At 37.3% G+C, this 21,106-nt stretch overlaps 1 protein-coding gene across 1 annotated transcript in view; it reads left to right on the top strand.

The window, feature by feature from the left end:
- The window catches only part of Wdfy4 (WDFY family member 4), a 271,706-nt gene that overhangs the window by 156,547 nt on the left and 94,053 nt on the right, over positions 1–21,106 (top strand). The window contains exons 40-42 of the mRNA XM_078042593.1: positions 12,805–12,882; positions 18,683–18,889; positions 20,232–20,283. Coding sequence (XP_077898719.1) covers positions 12,805–12,882; positions 18,683–18,889; positions 20,232–20,283 — 337 coding nt within the window. The remainder of the gene's footprint in view (positions 1–12,804; positions 12,883–18,682; positions 18,890–20,231; positions 20,284–21,106) is intronic.

The following is a 21,106-nucleotide window of genomic DNA, read 5'->3' as shown; positions in this document are numbered from 1 at the left end:
TGGATGTGAGTTGTCCCCAAAAAGCTCACATGTGAGACAAAGCAAGAAGATTCAGAGGAGATCTGACTGGATTGTAAAAGTCTTAACCCTATCAGTGATTTAATCCCTGGCAGGGATTAACTGAGCAGTAACTGAAGTGGTAGGATGTGGCTGGAGGAGGTGGAATCCGGGCATGGTTTTGGGTATATATGTGTATCTGGCAAGTAGATTTTCTCTCTGTTTCCTAATCACCACATAAACCGCTTCTCTCTGCCATATTTTTCTGCCATTTTGTTCCTGTCTCACCTGAAGCCCTGAGAAACAGAGCTGGCAGTCTGTGGATTGAGACCTCTGAAACTGTGAGCCCTCAAATAAAATTTTTCCTCCTCTACAGTTGTGCTGGTTGGGTCATTAGTCACAGCAGCAAAAAAGCTGACTAAAACAGTTTGTGTAACATTTTTCTCATGGTTTACCTGGGGTCATGGAGCTTTGGATAGAAGTCCAAGCAGGTGATCATACCCTAATCATTGCATCATATCAGGGGGCATGTGAGATTCAGGTGACATTATCCCTGGTGATGTTAACCTTCAACGCATGGTGGGATCTGTCAGATTTCTTGACTGTAAAGTTACTTTTTTCCCCCTTTCCTAATTTGACTCTTTGGATACAAGTCATTAAGTTCATCCTACCTTTGAATGGGGGTGAACGATTAGGCCCACATCCTGGAGAGGGCAGTATCTACATGAAGTCTATCATCAAAAATTCTTTTATAAGGAAGGTTTTCTCCTCCCCTGTTTGTTTGTTTATTCAATCTTTTATTCATATCAATAGGGACTCATCATATTTACTTCAAAATTTGGGCTATAATCCATTAAGCCCATTAAGTTACTCATCTTGTTGCTCAAATTGTTCCAATTTTTTGCTTATAATATTTAACTGCTCGCCCACTTGCTTTCACTGAAACTTTCTCCATCTCTTTTTCTTGCTCATGAATGTGTTTTTTTATGGGAGAGGTAGTAGACTGGTGCTATGAGGTGAACTGAGAGTCTTGCCCATGCTAAATATATGTTCTACCACATAGCTATACCCCTTCATCATAAATTACTATCAGTGAAAAATGTTTTAATGCCTTTTTGTTCTAACCCTTTCTAAAAGCTATGTTGCAGTAACAAACTCTCCCAAATCTAATTGGCCTACAATTGCAAATATTTATTTCTCATCTGTGCTACAAATGCATTGTGAATTGTCCGGGGACTGGATGTGCCTTCTAGTCAGTCAGTGACACTGGCTTATGGAACAGCCACTATCTGGAGCATGGAGTGTTCCATTGCAGAGTTTAAAAGGAGCTTAGCAAATTGTTTATATTCCCTTAAGGCTGGACTCAGAACTGTCATCTTAGCACCAAGTTTCTGAAAGGGATCTGAGCTGCTGCCCTCAGATATTGGCCTTTCTCATTTTTTGAGACTATGCATCTGTGATTACAGGACTAATGATGCTTTAAACAAGCAAGTGTAATGACTGTCATCAGTGGACAGCGGGTGCTTCCTGTGGGAAAGCGGGTACAGGAGTATTACTAGCAGCTGGCCAGCCCCAGGAGTGACCCTGGGAAAGGTGGGCACCATTGATCTGTGGTCAGCTCACTTAAAAGTGACCCTCTAGGTAGGTTGTGCCCAACCCCCATTCCAAGATCAGACCTGTATCCTGAAGCCACACCCTTCCCTAAGGAGGCATTGGCAGATCAGGGCCCTAAGCACCAGCTCTGGTTCCCTCTCAATTCTCCAAACAGCCTTTGGAGTCCCTTTGTTCTACTTCAAAGCTTCTCAGACTCTTTAATGCACTGGCAGTTGCTAAGCAAAGGCTATTTAATTCCAATAAGCTATGCAGAACTCTTCTCTGAATTTGTCCCTAACCCACATGCCACATTCACGGCTCTCCAGGCAGATGTGCTTCTGCCCTTGAACTGACCCAAATCTCCTTCCTTCTTTCTCTACATCCTGAATATCACATTTTTCCAAGCATAAAAGGACTCAAAGGCCAGTGGGACATAATGTTTGTTAAACATTGTGGAGATGACAGGGTGGAAATATGTGTAGGGGTGACACATACAGTGACAGAGTCCAAGTGCTCCTCTTCCACTCCCTGTATTCATGAAGTCGCTTTTCCTCACTTGGCCTCAATGTCCTCTTCTGAAAAACAGGACTGATAACAACAAAGATTTGTGAAAGAGGTTAAATATGATATGCACATGGAAACCCTTTTGGCATTGGAAAATGTCTGTGTTCATGTTAGTCGAGTAGATACAATGTTGACAGAACAGATCAAGGGATCACATCCATACTCTTAAATAATCCATACTCTTAGATAACCCATTGATATGCCCTTGGTCAGTTCTCCCTCCAGTCTTTCTAAACATTTGCCATTCTGCTCATAACCTCTGCTCAGCTCTTAGGGGAAGCTGATCTGCCTTGCTTTCCAACTCACCCTGGAAATAGAAGCCATCAGGTGTGACCCACCTCCCTCTCCAGGCATCACTAACAGTCTCATTCTTGGAAAAGTTACCAATGACCGAGTGCATCTGCACTCGTCCTTATACCTAGCCCTCCAGCCAGCTAGCAGGAGAGGCCTCTTTTCTCCATTACTCCATTACCTGAGTAATGGAGAAAAGAGGCCTCTCCTGCTTTGCTTACCACAAACCTTACCTGTGCTGTGGACCCCCTCCTTTCTTCTCTGATCCTGGGAATACTGAATCTTCAGTGACCATTTTTCATTACATTTTAGATTATTTTTTAATTTTTTATTGTTTTTTTTAGTTATACATGGAGGTAGAATCTATTTTGTCATAATTATAAAAGCACGGAATATAACTTGTTTTAATTCAGTCCCCTGAACCTCCCCTTGCCCTTCTCCCACCCCTGCTCCCTTACCCCTGAGGATCTTTCACTCATTTTCTATGTTATTAGTGCATTATAATTATACATAATAGTGGGGTTCGTTGTGACATATTCATACATGCACATAATTTGTTCCATTTCATTCCCTAGTAGTTTCCCTTTACCTCCCCTCTTCCCTCCCCCTAGTCCCCTTCTAGTCTAGCTTCTCTTCTATTTATTTTTGGAATTTTTAATTGGTATATGATAATTACAGATATAAGTGGGACATATTGCAGTATATTTACATATGTACATGGAGTAATTTGGTCAATTTAACTCCCTAGTACCTCTCCTTGCCCTCCCATCCTTGCTTCCCCTTGATCCCGTTCCTCTATTCTACTGTTGTCCTTTATTTTTTTCTCTTTTGCAGTATTGAGGATTGAACCCAGGACCTCACGCATGCTATGCAAGTGCTGTATTCCTGAGCTATGCCCCAGCATGTTCCATTGCTCTTTGACCATTTCCTTTCTATACCAAGCTTCTCTAAGCCTATTAATTTAAGTTACCCCACAGTACCTGTGTTGGATTGATTCCAGGATCCTCACTGATATCAAAATCCTCAGATGCTCAAGTGTCTTATATAAAGTGATAGATAATCATTGCATATAACCTGTGCACATCCTTCTGTATACTTCGAACCATCTCTTGATTACTTTCAATAACACAATGTAAGTGTTATGTAAATACTTCTTATACTGTATTGTTTAGAGAACAATGGTCAAAAAAAAATGTCTGGACATGTTCCTACAGAAGCAACCATGGACCTAACTGCATAATACATGTAAGCAACAGCGTAACTTTTTTTAGTGGTTGAATCCTAGGATGGACTTGAGGATGTGGAGGGCCTGTGGAGCTGGAATCTGTCTCATCCTTTCTATTTTAGCTTATGAATCTTCTCCCACCTCCTTTTCTTCTCTCCTTCGGTCATGAACTGTCTGCCCTCACTGTCTCATTTTCTGGTTTTCAAACCTATACCTGGCCTATTGTTGTCTAATCATTCCTCTGAAATGATTCTTGGAAAAGTTACCAATGACCAATTTCTATGGATAACTCCCCTGAACATTCTCTGGCCTCATCTCTATTGTCAAGTCTTCTCTGTGATGTTTCTCTTCTGATCTTCTTTCAGCCTGTCTAACCCTTCTCCTGACCTGAACTTCACTAGAGTTCTCTGTACTTTCTCTTCTTAGGGTTCTTTATATTTTTCAGGGTTTGTCTACTCTCTGAGTGCTGATGACTCACAAACTTCTATTGACCTTGGATCGCTCTCTTGAGCTGTCTTCTAGAGACTACCAGCTATCTTCTTATTTCACAAACTTACTTTTGTTTTTGTATTCTCTCTTACTTTTTCTTAGCTTCTTTAATTTTATTCATTCAGACATTTTAGAATAATTCTTGCCCTCTGATGTGGTCACCAATCCTACCAGCCTGACTTTCCATATAGTCCTTGAACTTGACTCTTCTACATTGCTGTTTCATCATGTGAACACTCAACAAACAAACAAACAAAAACCCAGCTCAGACTTCTACTTAAAACCTTCCTTTTAAGATTCAGGAAGAACAACATTTCCTCCAAAGAGTCTTCTCTGGACTCTGACTCAGGCAAAATTTCCCTATTCTGTGGCCCAATGGTGGCCTTGTTGGTTCACAATTCTCTGTTTCTCTCATAAGCCCTATAAAACCATACATTGGGGTTCATTTGTGTACTCCAGTGCCTGAAAAACATGAGGTGCTCAATGAATGTTTCCTGAACTTAACAACAGAGAGTAAAACTTAAGCCAGAAATGAGTATCCAAGCCAAAGTATAAACAACCTGCTATTATAGACAGGGTATTCATTTGGAGAGTGAAGGTGATTTACAACTGAACTCCTATAGCATTTTCCATAAATGTTAATTTCGAGGAGGACATCTAGATTTGTTTGTTTGTTTGTTTGGTTGATAGGTTGGTTGATTGTTTGGCAACAGATCTTATTCATGACTCCAATACTTCACACCCAAATAGTCTCTTTGGGTGCCACTTCGCAAACTGCTTTTACAAACTGCTTTCAATCTACTGCATCATCCTACCTTCATAACATTTCTGCAGAAAAGACAAAGGAGGTACTAGTAACCTCATTTTATAGATGACAAAATTAAATTTCAAAAAGATTAAGTGGCATGTAACATGGCTGCTCAGGGCCAAAACCCAAGGTATCTGGACTCCTCTGCCTTCTACCTCCCATGCTGTGGTTCTGCAACACTAGAACAACAGGGAAGAGTTCCATATTATCATGCCGAAGCTGGCCTGCCCCAAACTCCCTGCTCTGGGCCCACTTAACCTCCTGGGACCATCCAAAGCCCATCCTTCTTTGGCAAGATAGCACATTTGCTGTTTGAAGGCAGCTGCTTTGTGTCCAACTGCCCCACGGGGGTTCTCTACTCCTGTTTCTTGTCTCCAAAACATCATATTCAAAAGAAATCTGGGCTTTTGCCGTAGATGTAGAATTAGTCAAATTTTTCAGCATTTTATATCACTTGTGATGCTCATAATGATTGCTTTACTTATAAATGTGTATAAACAATGGAACAGTAATATTGAAGAAAATTTTTGCAAAAAAAAAGAAATTACTCTATTCCCATTATTACAAAACAGTAACTGAATTTTAAAAATTATATTGTTTTCATATTTTTTAGTTTTGCCAATAAACACTTTTTTAATTTTATTGAAGCATTGCATACAGAGGAAAAAGTATTCAAGTCACAAATATACAGAATGAGAATTTTAACCATGTAATATCTGACCACCAATTAGATTAAATAAAAAAATCACATTGATACTACCCCAGAAGCATCTCTATCCCAATATTCCATTTTAATCACTAGTGCCCTCTGCCCCCAAAGTAGATCTTCCACTGGCATCTAATACTATATGTTTTCCACATTTTTAATTTTATTTAAATGAAATAACATTGTATGTACTATTTTATCTGGCTTATTTTACTGTAAGTTATGTTTGCAAGATTTTTCAATGTCATTGCATAAAGCAGCAAGTAACTCATTCTTGTAGTGATAAAGCAACAGTTCTCAAGCTCTTTGGTCTCAGGATCTCTTTGCCCTCTCAAAAATCAGTGAGGATACCAAACAGCTTTTGTTTATATAGATTATATCTATTTATATCTACCATAATAGAAATTAAAATAAAACTTTTTAAATGATGCATTTTAAAAATTCATTTTAACATAACAATAATAAACCAATTATGTGTAAACATTAAGACATTTTAGATAAATATATTTTTAAAGCAAAGAAAATGTGAGAAGAGTGGCATTATATATTTTTTTGCAAATCTTTTCAATAACTGTAGGACTTCGTAGTAGACCAATGGATTCTCATTCTGCTTCCTTATTCAAACTTCTGTAATATATCTGACCCACCTTGGTTGAAATATGTAAAATGTCTTCTACAGATATATAGTTAGGAAAGGAAGGAGTATTTTAATAGCTTTTATTGAAAATTACATATATTATCTTTGCTACTACACCAAAACTCAACAAGTAGTCATTTCTTAAAGATACTTAAAATTTGGGGCTGGGGATGTGGCTCAAGCGGTAGCGTACTCACCTGGCATGTGTGTGGCCTGGGTTCGATCCTCAGCACCATATACAAATAAAGATGTTGTGTCCGCCGAAAACCAAAAATAAATATTAAAATTCTCTCTCTCTCTCTCTCTCAAAAAAAAAAGATACTTGAAATCCTTATTAGTGAAAATTTTTCCCTTCTATGACATTAAATTTTTTTGAACTATTTGCCTTTGGAATGGATATTTTAACCCATATAGTATTTTGAAACATGCATTGGAACGTATGTGTAACATACATTGTTCCCTGAGTCACATAATCTCCCAGTTGATACATTTCATGATGCAATATGGAAAAATCATGCTCATGTCACTACTAATCTTTTTAGAAAAAAATTTTAGCTATTTATTGGGAAACACAAACTCACAGAGACAGATGCAAGTTTTTCAAAATGTTAATACTTGCTTGAAAGCTCAGATTTTATCACATTTTGGACGCAAATGCTGTCACTTGTTTTACTTGAGAGAGCAGGTTTGGTTAGTTCATTTTCAAGAAAATATGTGCCAAACACTCAAGTGTTAATAACTATAATTTTGTCCACTAGTCATTCTTTTAAATAAAAGTGATGTTCAATGACAGAAGCAGCTAGTTCAGCCCTTTATTTAGATATTCTTTGATTTCTGTTATCTTTATTTTGTTATTTGAAGCATATGAGTTTTGTGTGTGTTGTTTTAGATTTACTTCTAAGTACCTTATTATTTGGGGGCAATTAAAAATGGTATTTTTTATTTTAGTATCTATTACTAATATTTTGAAATATAATTGATATATGTAAACTGATATTGTACCTATGACCTTATGTATTTTGGTAAATACCTTGAGTATATAACTTGTTGAGTTTTGTTTTTGTAAGTACCTTGGGAATTCAACAGTCAGGGCATCTGAAAATAGAGACTGTTTTATTCCTTTCTTTTCAATCTGAGTGGTTCTTATTTCTTTTTGCTTTGTTGCACTGCCTAGAACTTCTATTATTGAACAAGAGCAGTGAAAGCAGACAACTTTTCAGTCTTAGAGGAAAAGTATTCATCATTTTACGTTAAATATAATTTTAGCTGTAGGGCCCGGCATGATGACTAATGCCTGTAATCCCAATGGCTCAGGAGGCTGAAGCAGAAGGATCACAAGTTCAAAGCCAGCATCAGCAATTTAATTAGTTCCTGAGCAACTTAGGAAGAACCTGCTCAAAATTTTACAAAAGGGCTGGGTATATGGATCAATGGTTTAGTGCCCCTAGGTTCAATGTCTGATACCAAAGGGGGAGAAAAAAGCAATAATCAATTTTTAAATTGGATTATATTTGAACTTGTAGGTTTATGTCTTTTGTCAATTTGGAAAGTTTTTAGCTGTTATTTATTAAAGCAGTTTTTAAGCACCACCCTCTTTGTCTTTCTAGCTTGGATTCTGATGGCACATATAATAGATCTTCTGTTGTGGTTCCAGAGGTTCCTAAAGCTCTTTGGGCTTCTTCCCATTCTGTTTTCTCTCTGTAGCTCAGCATGTCTAATTGCTATCTTTCAGTTTTCTTGTTCACTGATTCTTCCCTCTGTCACTTGCATTCTGCTATTGAGCTCATCCATTGAGGGTTTTTCCCTTAATTGGTTGTTTTACTTTTTTAATTCTAAAGTTTGTATTTGGTTATTTATGTGTTCTGATTTCTCTGGTGAGATTTTTTTTTTCTCGAGTGATGTTCACTATTTTTTTCCATTTGCTTCAGGCATGTTTCTAATTGGTAGTGGTTGAAGCATCTTTATAATAATAGCTGCTTTAAAATCTTTGTTAAGTAATTCTTACATTTCTGCCATGTCACTGTTAGCATCGGTTAATTGTCTTCTTTTATTCAGTTTGAGATTTTTCCCTGTTCTTGGTATAAATCTTTGTATAAGACTCTGGATTTTTTTCAGTGTCATAAATATTTGTATATTAAGCAGATTTATTAAACATAATTTACTTAAATGAACAATTTGGTGGCTTATAGTACAAACACAGATATATGAAATCATCACCTTAGTCAACTTTATAACATTTAACATTTTTATAACCTCAAAAAGAGACTTCCTATTTTTTAACTATCACCCTATTATCCCCCATACCTCCAGGCCTAAGTAACTACAATAGCTTTCTCTCTTTATGGATATTTCATATAAATGAAGTCAAAATATGTGGACTTTTGAGACTGACTTCTTTAATTTAATGACTTTTAATGATGTTTTTAAGGTTCATCAACTTGTAACAAGTTTCAAAACTTCTTTTTTTGGGCCAAATAATTGTCCATTGTATACATAGACCACATTTTTGTTTATCCATTCATTAGTTGATGGGTATTTGGTTTATAATTTGGGGATGTTATGAATAATACTTCTAAATAGTTGTGTACAAATTTTTGTTTGGGCATAATTTTTATCTTGGTTACACATCTAGGAGTGAAATTTCTGGGTCAATGGTAGCTCTATGTTTAATTATTTGAAGAACCATCAGGCCATTTTCTAAAGTTCTATACCATTTTGCTTTCTTACCTTCAGTGTACAGAGCTCCAATTTATCCATGTCTTCATTAATACTTGCTATTATCTGGAGTTTTGATTATAGCCATCCTATTTAGTTGGTTAGCTCATTGATCTCCTTGTGGGTATTGTTTACATTTCCCTGATTCTAAATAATGCCAAGCATTGTTTCACATGCTTGTTACCGGGCAAGATTACATTAAAACACATCACATGCTTGTTACCCATTTGGATGTCTTTCTCAGAAAACTTTAGATTTTTTTGTCCATTTTAAAGTAGGGTTAGTCTTCACTTTTATTATTGATATCTAAGAGTTCTTTATATAATGTTGAAGCAAATCCCTTATCAGATGTATGATTTATAAGTACAGTCATGCATCATATAATAACAGGGATTCATTCTGAGAAATCCATCATTAGGCAATTTTATTGTTCTATGAACACCAAAGTATACGTACACAAACCTATATTGTATAGGTCAAGCACTCTATGTATGAAGACACTGCTGGCCTAATGGCATACTTTATAGTAAATTAATTTTTTATAAGTAGAAGAAATATACATAAAATAATAATAAAAGTGTAGTTTGGTAAATTCATAAACCAGTGTCAGTTGTTCATTATCATCACAAAGTATAATATCTGGTACATAATTATATGTGCTATACTTTTATATTACTTAATATGACTGTCAGAGCAGTAGGCTTGTTTATACCAGCATCAACATAAACACATAAATAATGCATGCATCACATTGTGACATATGATGGCTATGATGTCACTAGATGATAGGAAGTTTTCAGTTGTCCCAAACATCATTATTTAGGGACATGATTATGTTTTTTATTCATACTTTGATTTTTTTTATTATGTGGATGATAGTATCTTTTAAAGCAAAAAAGTTTTTAGTTTGGGTGAAGTTCAATTTAGTGTGTGTGTGTGTGTGTGTGTGTGTGTTGCTTGTGCTTTTGGTGTCAAAACTAAATCTTATAAAACAGATCATGAAGAATTATTCATGAATTTTCTTATAAGAGTTTTATAGTTTTGCTCTTTCATTTGGATCTTTGTTTCATTTTGAGTTAACTTTTGTATATCATAAAGAGGGAAATTCTTTCTTTCTTTCTTTCTTTTTTGGCATGTGGCTATCTAGTTTTCCAGCATTGTTTGTTAAAGAGATTGTTCCTTCTTTGTTGAATTGTTTGGATATCCTTGTAAAAACAAATATCCACCAACCATAGACATATGGTTTACATGTCTATCTGTATGCCAGTGCCATTGCTTAAGTAAATTTTGAAACTAAAAAGTATGAGTGAACATAACTCTTCTTTGTGAAGATTGTCTTGACTATTTGGGGGTCCTTTGTAATTCCGTACAACTTGATTGGTTTTTTGATTTCTAGAAATAAAAGATCTCTGAAATTTGATAGGAATTGATTTAATTCTGTAGATTGCTTTAAAAAGTACTGACATTTTAACACTATTTATCTTCTTACTCATGAGCATGAGATCTCTTTCCATTCTTTTAGGGCTTCTAAAATTTCTTTCAGCAATGTTTTGTAATTTCCAATGTACAGTTGTTTAACCAGCTTGGCTATATTTATTACCAGGTATTTTATCCTTTTGGATATGATTGTAAATGAAATTGATATCTTAATTTTCTTTTTGGATGTTTTCCATTGGCAGTATATAGGAGCAAAACTGATTTATGCAGTTTGACTTTGTATATTGCAACTTTAATTTATTTATTAGTTCTAGTCATTCTTTTAGATTATTTAGGATTTTTTACATATAGAGTCATGTCATCTGTGAACAGAGATTGCTTCCACTTTCCAATTTGAATGTCCTTCATTTCTTTTTCCTGCCTAATTTTCCTGTTTAGAACTTTCAGCATAATGCTAACTAGAAGTAGTAGGAGTGGATTTCCTTCTCTTTTTCCTGATGTTAGGGGAAAAGCATCCAGTCTTTCACCATTAAATATGATGTTATCTGTGGGGTTTGGTAAATGCTATTTATAAGGCTGAAAAAATTCCCCTTTTTTCCTAGTTGGATGGCTTTTTTGGGAGGGGGGTCTCTAAAGGGTTTTATATTTTGTCAAATATTTTTATACATCTATTTATATACCTATTTTATATATCTATTAAAATAATCATGAATTTTTATTCTAATGATGTGGGGCATTACATTATTTTCAGATGTTAAACCAACCTTATTGCCTTATTAGTATTAAATTCTATATGGTCATGTTATATCATTATCTTTATATGTTTCTGCAATCAGTTTGCTAGTGTTTTGTCAGTGATTTTTGCATTCATATTTATAAAAAATACTGGTCTGTAGTTTTCTTCTCTTATGATGGCTTTGCCTGGTTTTTGTATCAGGGTCTTATAAAATGTCTTGAAGTGTCCTTTATAAAAAAACCTTTGGTTTCTTTTTTGTCTTTAATTTTTAAAAATCTGTTATTAATATAGTCTCTTCAGTTTTCTTATGGCTATTGTTTTTTTGTGACACATCTTTTTCACTTCTCATTTTGCTTTGTTTGTATCTTTCAATCCAAAATCTCCTGTAGACCAGTATTTTTTATAACTATTCACTTAGGTCTTGTTTACATTTTGTCCAATCTGACAAAGTTGGATTGGGTGGTTTAAGTTATATCTAAGTGTTTGGCATTCTGGAATATCAAACAAATAGATAATAATTTTCAACTTTCAAAAATTATTTATTGTTAACTTATAAAATATAGTTAGGTTTTTTTAATTCAGATATCTTGCTAAATTTTTCCTAATTGTAGCAGTTATTATTGGATTTCTAAATTTTTGTTTGTGCATAATATTAATTGTAATTTTATTTTTATTTATTTTTTTCAAACCATATACAATTTACTTCCTTTCTCTATGTTACCTATAGGTTTTTGTGTTTTTAATGTATTCCATACTTTTATCTCACAGTTTAGCAAAGTTATTTTGTGAAGTTCATTAATTCTTTTTTCAGTTGTGATCATTCTTTTAAATCCATATCTAGAGTTTTTAATTTCCGTTAATTCATTTTACAGAAAAAAAATTTATTTTTTAATTTTTCATTGATTGCACATCTCCTGCAAAACTCACCATATTGCATTTTTGGAGCATATTACTTGCTTTATTTTAGGGCCCACATCTGATAACTCTTATACCCACATACATGTGTGTATGTTTTATTGTATTTTTCTGTTGGTCCTTTTTAATGGGCACATCTAGAACTTTATGTTTAACTGCTGAACATTTTCTATGAAAGTTCTGTTTTAGAGACTCTAGGTGATGTTATCTTCTCCAGAGAGGACTCTCTTTCTGGCACGTGGTTGGAATAGAGGCAGGCAGGTCACTGCACTGCCATCAGGGATTGGGCTAGTTGGTTGTGGGTTTCAGTCTTGTGAAGCCTGGTAAATTTCTAGTCTTTCTTTATCTTTATGGTGTAGCCCATCAGAAATCCTACCTTAAAGTCTTTATCCCTTGAATTTCTCCAGGCTGAGACTGCTAGGGCTTTACATATCTTATCAGTCTCTCAGCCTTACACTTCTTGTGTATCAGCAGCTGCCTAAAAGAGGAACATCATCGAAGGCTAAGACAGGAGGACCTTAATTTCCAAACCCTAAGCAACTCAGTTGAGACTTTCTCTAAATAAAATTTGAAAGGGGGCTAAAGATGTGGCTCAATGGATAAGTGTCTCTGGGTTCAATTCCTGGTACTAAAACAAAAACCTAAATTCATAAGTGTCATTAAGCTATGGCTTGTTTTCTCTTTTCTCCAGGATTTTGTGTCATGTATAGAGAACTACAGAAGAAAAGGACAGGAGCTATATGCATCTTTATACAAAGACCATGTACAGGTAAAAACCAGAACATATCTTTTCTCTACAGAGTGCACTTCAATCTACCTTGAATCTTAAAAAAAAAAAAAGAAAACGGGGCTTTTAGTTTTAGATTGTATAAGACAATAATTGGTCATCAGTGATTCATTCTACTTACACGACCCATGTAAGATCTAAAGTCAGCAACTAAGGAGACTCATCTACTCATTTATGCACTCAATAAATAGGTTTTGGGAACCCAGGTGCCTCAGAATCTACTGGGAACTAGGAGCACATTACAAAGATTTCAGGCCCAGGCCTCCCTCACCCTCAAACAGATTCATGGTAAAGGAGAAATATACCCTGAATAACTTCACAAACCAATAGATTATCATAACTTATGGTGGGTACTTGGCAGGGAAAGCAGAGGTACAATAACAAGGAAGGAATCTAATTTGGGCAACTCAAAGGTCTTGTCCAAGAAAGTGACCATTTAAACTGAGATCTGAAGAAGAAGGAATATTGCCGGAAGAGTGGTTTGGGCTAAGGAGAGAGCATGGGTGAAGGTCCTGAGGCAGGAAGGAGCTGGATGCCATTGATTAACTAGAAGTAGCTGGGAGGACCAGGGTTAAGCAGGGACGATGAAGGACTAGGGCCATGTTAGGGATTTTGTTTTTTTTCCCAGGTGCAATGGGTTGCTGCTGATAAGGGCAGGTTTGGGTATTTTAAGCACCTATCTAGGTATGACTTTTGTGTTGACAAGGCATGCTCTTGAAGACTGTCCTCAGGATCAGCAAGCATGACTGGTTTCTCCAGCTGCACAAGTTGTTGATATTTCAGACTCAGTTTGGATTAGAAGTTTGCTTTGAGCATCTACCTTACTCTAGTATTGCTATCTGTACCCTGTATAGATGGTAGGGGGTTTTGCTGGCTTCATGGGTGCTAACTGTGCCTGGACAGACCCTTATGCATTCATGTGTCATCATATGGACTCACTGATTTTGTCTAAGGTGAGCAATGTGTCTAATCAAATCAGTTTCCATTGAGGGAAAAAAAAAGAATTGCTTAGAATTTCATCCTTTGTTGGGGACATTCTTATGATACTTGCACTGTTTCTAGGCAGAGGATGTTGTATATCTAAACTTCCAAATCAGCATCTTGTCAGGAGCATGACCATTTCTGTTGGGAGAGCCTAGAAGATTTGGGTGTGGTGAGGAGAAAGGTATTCAGTGATATTTTGTGTGTTTCTGCTGAATTTGCAAAATTGCAGATTCATGTAAGGAGGATGGAACCGCAGTAGAGGTTCTAATCCCAGAAGGGAGGAATCCACCCTCCTGGAATGATGGCCTGGCTCATTTTCATTAGTGGAGCATGACTGGGGTTTGGAAAGTACTTGAAAAATTTGTATAGTTTTACTGTTGATTAAGTATTTTTGAGAAAAATCAGCATTTTAGAGTTAATCCATGAGGATGCATTCCAAGTGTTTAAATATTTAAAACATTGTTTTGATGTTTAAAAGAATGCAGATATAATCACTGTCTGCTGGAGATAATGGGGTCTGGAGCAGTCACCCCACTTTTGTAAGGGGCAGAACACTTTCCACCACAGACCTCACTCCACTTCCAGAAAAATCAAGAGTCAAATTCTGAACAGAAATCAGTCTTGTGAAATCTGCTCCATTTATTCAGGGATGCTTCTCCCAAGTACACCCAAATAGATACTCCCCACAAGGTTAGTGACAATGAGGTTCAGGGACCCTTGCCCACGGGGATGTCAATAAATGGCCATGTAAAACTTCTATGTCCTGGCACTTTACCTTCCTCTGAGAGGTCACTGGACATGGCGGAAACCCACAGCTTGATAAGGTGGCTTTGCTCATTGCCCTGGAAGTTAACCCCAGCATCGTTATATTAGCAGCAAATATCACATTCCTGGTAATTGATCTGCCACATTTCTGCTCACTCCAGAAACACTGGCAGGAATAGTTCCCTCTACACTGATTTCCCTTTGTTTTGCCCAAGTGCCATTCATCCACTTCTCTATGGTCCATCTACACTATCTTGTTCTTATGTCAGGGCTTCATCACAATTCCCAGGAACACCTCATCCTGCTATTGCCATCTAAAACTTTACATGTTGAAGCTCTTTGTGAGATGCCAGCCACCTCGAAAAGTGGTCTTTCTCTTAGTATGTAAGGGGCTGTTCTGCTTGTTCTCATAAGGGCTCTCTATGGGTCCAGGAGCTCTTCCTGTCTTGTTCAGTCTCTCTTCTCATTAAGTATTTGTCACAACTCCTTTAGATGCAAGGATCAGAAACTAGCTCTAACTGGCTTTGGGTTATTTAAAAAAACGTTTTTATTCATGCCTTATGGTTATATGTAATATTGGGTTTCCTTTTGACATAATCTTACATATGTAGAAGTTAATTTGCTCCATTCAGTTCCCAGGATTTCCTCTTTCCCTTTCCTTCTCCCTCCTCCTGTTCTTCTTCCTCTCCTCTATGAGTGTTCCTCCTATTTATTAATAGTTTTTAAAAGTGATTCTTTATAGATGCACATTAAGGTGGAAGTCACTGTTGTGTATTCATATGTGTCACATAATTTGGTCAGTTTCATTCCACAATTTCTCCCTTTTCCCGTCCCTCCCGCTCCCCCTCTGGTCTCTCCCTCTGATCTCCCTTCTGTTTTCATGGGGTCCCCCACCTCTTGCCTTTCTTCTCTCAGTTTGCTCTAGCTTTTACATATGAGAGAAATCATCTGATCCTTGATTTTTGAGAGTTTGAGAGTTTGCTTATTTCACTTAGCATGATGTTCTCCAGATCCATCCACTTACAAACATTTTGGATTATTGAAGAATGCAATTGAAGAGTGGTCTTCAAACAGAGTTATCCAAATATCATGTATTCATTCTCTCTCTCTCTTGCTCTCTCTCTCTTCCTCCCTCCCTCCCTCTTCCCTTTTTTCCTTTCACACACATCACACATGTTCATGTAAACTCACACCCACACCCATATGTATGAGATTGCTGATGACTTTGAGGACACATGCACATGGATGAAGGTGCAAGTGGTTCTGCTGTGAACTCATGCTCTGCTCACCAAGCCATAAATCCTGGAACAAGACCATTTTCTAATTTACACAAAGTCACTCTCATACCTAAGCTGCGCGCCCATAGGGCTATACATGCCCAGGGCCCACTTCTCCTGATCCACACAAAGGTGTTCTGTGTATATTTCAGGGTGTAGGGGGAACTGCATGTGTGTGTGTGCATTCACCCCTCTGCTTCCTCTGCCTTGGTTCCAGAAGGCACCATGCCCAATGCAGGGCATGATGCTCATTAGCCTATCCTACAACCCTTTACAGATTAGCCAGACTTGGGTGAAGCATTCAAACCTGAATTCAGCCCCACCAGTGCAGCAGAGACTTAAAGTCGTAAAAGAATGGTTTCCCAAAGGCAAATCTAAGTGTTGTTACCCAAGTATTTCTGTTCAGTCAAATATCATAGCCACCTCCTACATAACAGAATCACTGCCTGTGAGTCTCAGGAGTGGCATTTGGTCCATTTGGGGTTTGAACTAAGAGAGAACCTTATACTGTGCAGAAACTTGGGCATTTCAGAGCACCTTTGCAGGTGTGGGAACCCAGGGCTTTTGCAATTTAGTAATCTAGCATCCTTTGTCCTGGGCTCACATGCAACTTGCTGTCATGAACTTAGAAATCACTCATCTCTCAGCAATTTTCCCATTGCATACCTGGCTGCTAATGTGTGTCCCATGATGAAGATTCAGGCAGCTGTGCACCTCCAGTTTTGCAATGATGGAGTAGAGAGGAACAAGACCATTTGGGGTAGAGAGGGTGCTCTTGAAAGACTAATTTGAGTCTCAGACTGGATAACCCAATGATTTGGAATTGTTCATTCTCTACAAAGCTCAACATGTTACTCAAACACAGCAATAATGTCCCATCCAGGGAACTGCAATATTTTCTCCAAACAAGCACTCATTTCATATGATCAAATGTCTCTAAAATGCTCTGGATGGTTGTTATTTTCTGGGCCTCCTTATTAACCCACCAGAATCCTTATATAAAATGCTGTGACTGTTTTGGATATGAATTTAGGCACTGTAGAGGAACAAAAATCTCGTGTTGAAATGGGATTAGCTCATTTACAATAATAACACTGACTGCCTGAACGGGGTTAAGCACTACATTAAACTTGTGAAAATATTGTCTCATTTAATCCTTCCATAAGTCTGTAGTTTTATTATGTTAATATTATTAGCCAAATTTGACTGATGAGGATGCTAAAGCTCCTTTAGAGTCAACTGCTGGCTAATAGTGGAAACATGATGACAAGCCAGGCTCACTGGACATCAAAGAACTTGTGCTGAGGACTATCCCCCCTGCCATGTTTCTATGGGAAAGCTTCTAGCAAGTTCTGAGAATGATTTACTCATTCGAAATGGCTGAGAGTTGCAAGGCCTACATCCTAAAGTCTTTCAATCACTGAAGTAGTGCTAGTAGAAACCACGAGTCCATAAAATGATGATCAGCCCTGCAGCAAAGGGATCTAGCTCACAGGCTCATGGGAAGACTTTGGAATATGACAGACTGGGTAAAATCTGTTTGGCCACCTGTTGGATTTTGGAGACATCGCTTCTGTTCCAGAGTTAGTATCTGCATGGGAATGATAGAAAATTTATGCTCACAGTGTTTACTAGGTAAAGAATATGAAATCAAAAGGCCAGAGGTTCAACCTAAGGCATGATCACAAGTTGTTTTTCTGTTTATGTTAAGTTTTTGAAACCTCTATTTCCTGTTATTAGCACTTTCTGTTTTCTGAAACATTTAAATTCAATAGGGCAAATTCCATCAAGTATTTGAATAATTACAAAAGTTCACTGTGAAGACAGTTAATTCTACTGTCCAAACTGTACAGTATGTTGCTTTGACGGATAATATATAAAACTCAATGTGGCCTGCAAAAGCAATGTAGGATGTCGATTTATTTTTATCAAGACTTAAATTGTATTCTAGTAGAAGGTGTTACAGTTGAAAACCACACAAACTGTGAAGATTTCACAGATATTAGATAAGATTATTTTTATTAAAAAGCTTTTGTTTCTGTGAACATTCTAGAATCCTTGAACATTCAAGAATCATATGATATTAGGAATCAAGAGGCTTTTAGATCTCAACCAGGCTAAGCCTCTCATTGAATAGTTGGAGATCCTGAGGACCAGAGATGAGAATGGTCATGCTCAAATAATCCAACTGTCAGCAGGGCTTTTAATTCCTACTCTACCTCCAGTCTGGGTGGACAGGAAGAAGTATTTTCAGCATCATTTTGGAAGGATAGAAGTTATGGATAGATAGAAAATTTCTGTCCATTCTGAAGGGTAGAGGCTGTGATGAAATCCTACACCTAATTTTTACAAAGCAGCTGACTAATCCACTCTGATAAGTAGCTTCAGGGACTTCAGGACCTGTTGCTTTCTGTCCAGGGCCAGCAGTCTAATGGTTCTGAGGGTGAGTAGACAGTTTTCTCCTCCCTTTACTTGGACTGAATAATCTCAAAGCTGAGAAATGCTCAATGACAAAGTACTTGTGCTGCAGACTTGGCTACCACCTGGCTCTTTCCAGACATTAGTATTTTCCTTCTCCTGGTTTGGTCCTGGATCCAGAAAGAGCACTGCACAATCATGAGAGTGTTCAGAGCTACCTAGAGGGTGCAACTCTTTCAAACATTTATAAGGAACTCGGTCAGTTCACCTTTGGAGGTTTGAGGCCATGCCTCTAAGGAAAATGTGTCCAGGGATGATGTCATATTTCTGCTTCCCAGAGGCGGAGATGTTGCAACATCAAGGCAGCCAATGCCTGGGCCAGGATCCGGGAGCAGCTTTTTGGGGAGCTGGGCCTGTGGGGCCAGATGGCAGAAACCACGTTCTGCTCCCGGTGGGAACTGGACTGGAGAGAAGGACCGGCTCGCATGAAGAAACGCATCAGACGGTTGTCTCCATGGGAGGTCCGGAGCCCAGAAAAGTGCAAGGTAGGCATTGGGTATAGCGGGATGATGATATCAGTTTCCAGATGGTAAACAGAAAGGGAAGTGGCTCCGTAGCTTTCCTGTCTAATGTTCTCTTCATATAAGAGCAAGAATGTAAATGTAGAAGTGTTGCATAACTTATTCTTGATGTCATTTAGTAGAAGAAAATAAACACTAATCATCTCAGGTACATAGAAGCAATGCTATAATTATAACCAGAAAGGATAATTGAATGGATAAATGAGCGAGTGGATGGATGGCAGAGTGTTCATTCCTGTGCCCTTGACCCTGCACCACACTACAGTCCACAGAAGTCCAGGGAAGTAATCTGGATACTAATGTCTGGAAAGAGCCAGGTGGTAACCATTGTCTGCAGCTCAAGTTCTTTGTCTTTGAGCATTTAGAACGTGCACTGCTGTGCACATTATTTATTGCACTAGCAAATCCTGTAACAAATTTTACAGTGAAAATCTTTTGAACTTAGTGAATTCTGCAAACTCAAGCCAGTGGCTCCCTTAACCACATGGTACTTAAGTTGCCTTGATTTTCCTGGCAGTGCCTGGGAGTTTGCTCTAATGAAGCTCATACCATCATCAAGCTCACTTTTGTTGTTGTTGTTGTTGTTGCCTTTTGAGGGCTGGGTAGACAGTTGGATTCATCTCATAGTGGTAGAAAGACCTGTTAATAACTTTTCATGTTCTAATTGAGCAATCATAATTTAAAATATCCTAAAAGGCAGCCTTCCAAGCACTGGGATGCTGGATATTTTCTTCTACATTCATCCCAAGATATGACATTGATTGTGTTCTCTGGTCTATAACCCCAGTATCTTTTAATCCATACTAAAAACTCCTAAAGAGAAAATTACATTTCATTTATTCAATAGACAGTTGAGGTTGTTTTTTTTTTTTAATTGTTGTCAATACATGTCTGGAAGTGTGCAGTATTTTTTCCTCAATATATTTCTTAGGAATTGGAGGTAGGGAAAACAATTAGCTTGCTCATTGTGTGGATGACAGTGCCCAAGGTTGGCTCTGAAACTGGTCACTCAGGCTGTCCAGCCCCAGATCCTCTCCCTGTCCCCTTTACAGAGGGGTCTGCACACAGACATATCCAGCATGCTATCTAACCTCATTTTGGCACCATCTTTGGTAATTACTGTAAATCCTATTTAATGGAAGGTTGTGGGTTTTCTTCTCTTTTACTCAGGAATATTAATATTTACATGTTACTATGTCCTTTAGGATTTAGCATTTCCCTCCCCTTGCATCTGAGTCGTAATTAAGGAGGAGAGCATAAACCCAGCATACAGAACTTAATTTCTTTTTCTCTGGTCTCATTTCAGGAAGGCCAAGACAGAAAGGGTGATATTTCTCAAATCAATGCTGAAAAACAAGGTATTGAGTTTATTTTTTTTCTATTTTTCCTTTTAATAATTAAATTAATTTTTAATCTAATATCTTGCTAAATATACTAGATTAATATTTTAGAGAATAAAATACTGCAGGGCTAGAATAGACAACGTTAGGATCTTTCACTATTGTGTTTCCAGGATAAAGAGGACCTTATTCTAGACCAGGACACTCTATTAGGGGAGGAAGTTTGTATTAAGTTTGGAAAAAAAAAAAAATATATATATATATATATATATATATATATATATATTTTTTTGCAGCAGCAGCAGGTCAGTGGTGGGAGTTGAGCTGTCCTCTCAATATCCTATATCTGGGAGATATTAAAAGTGTCCCCATACAATTCAAATACATGCTTAAAAAGTGACCAAAATTGGGCTGGGCATGTGGCTCAAGCGGTAGTGCGCTCGCCTGGCATGCGTGCGGCCCAGGTTCGATCCTCAGCACCACATACAAACAAAGATGTTGTGTCTGCCGAAAACTAAAAAAAATAAATATTAAAATTCTCTCTCTCTCTCTCTCTTAAAAAAAAGTGACCAAAATCACAGGAGGAAAATAATAAGATGGCTCAGAATAAAAATGGCTGAGATAGATATTTAATACTTTTTACACTGAGCTCTCTGTTTATGAAAATGATAGATAAAATAGTCATTATTATTCCTTGATTTAAAGAAAATGCTTGGAATCATTTTTTATGTTAATGCTTCTTCTTTACTTGTGCAAGTCTCATGGAGAAATTTGGTTGAGTTTATTTGCTAAAAATGAAATATTTATCTTCAAAGGTCATTTTGGCACAAACACATCTGAA

This window comes from Ictidomys tridecemlineatus, chromosome 1, assembly GCF_052094955.1.
Source record: "Ictidomys tridecemlineatus isolate mIctTri1 chromosome 1, mIctTri1.hap1, whole genome shotgun sequence".
In the NCBI taxonomy this organism is placed as follows: Eukaryota; Metazoa; Chordata; class Mammalia; order Rodentia; family Sciuridae; genus Ictidomys; species Ictidomys tridecemlineatus.
Note: the sequence above shows the minus strand (reverse complement) of the source record. Positions and strands in the feature narration are given on the sequence as shown.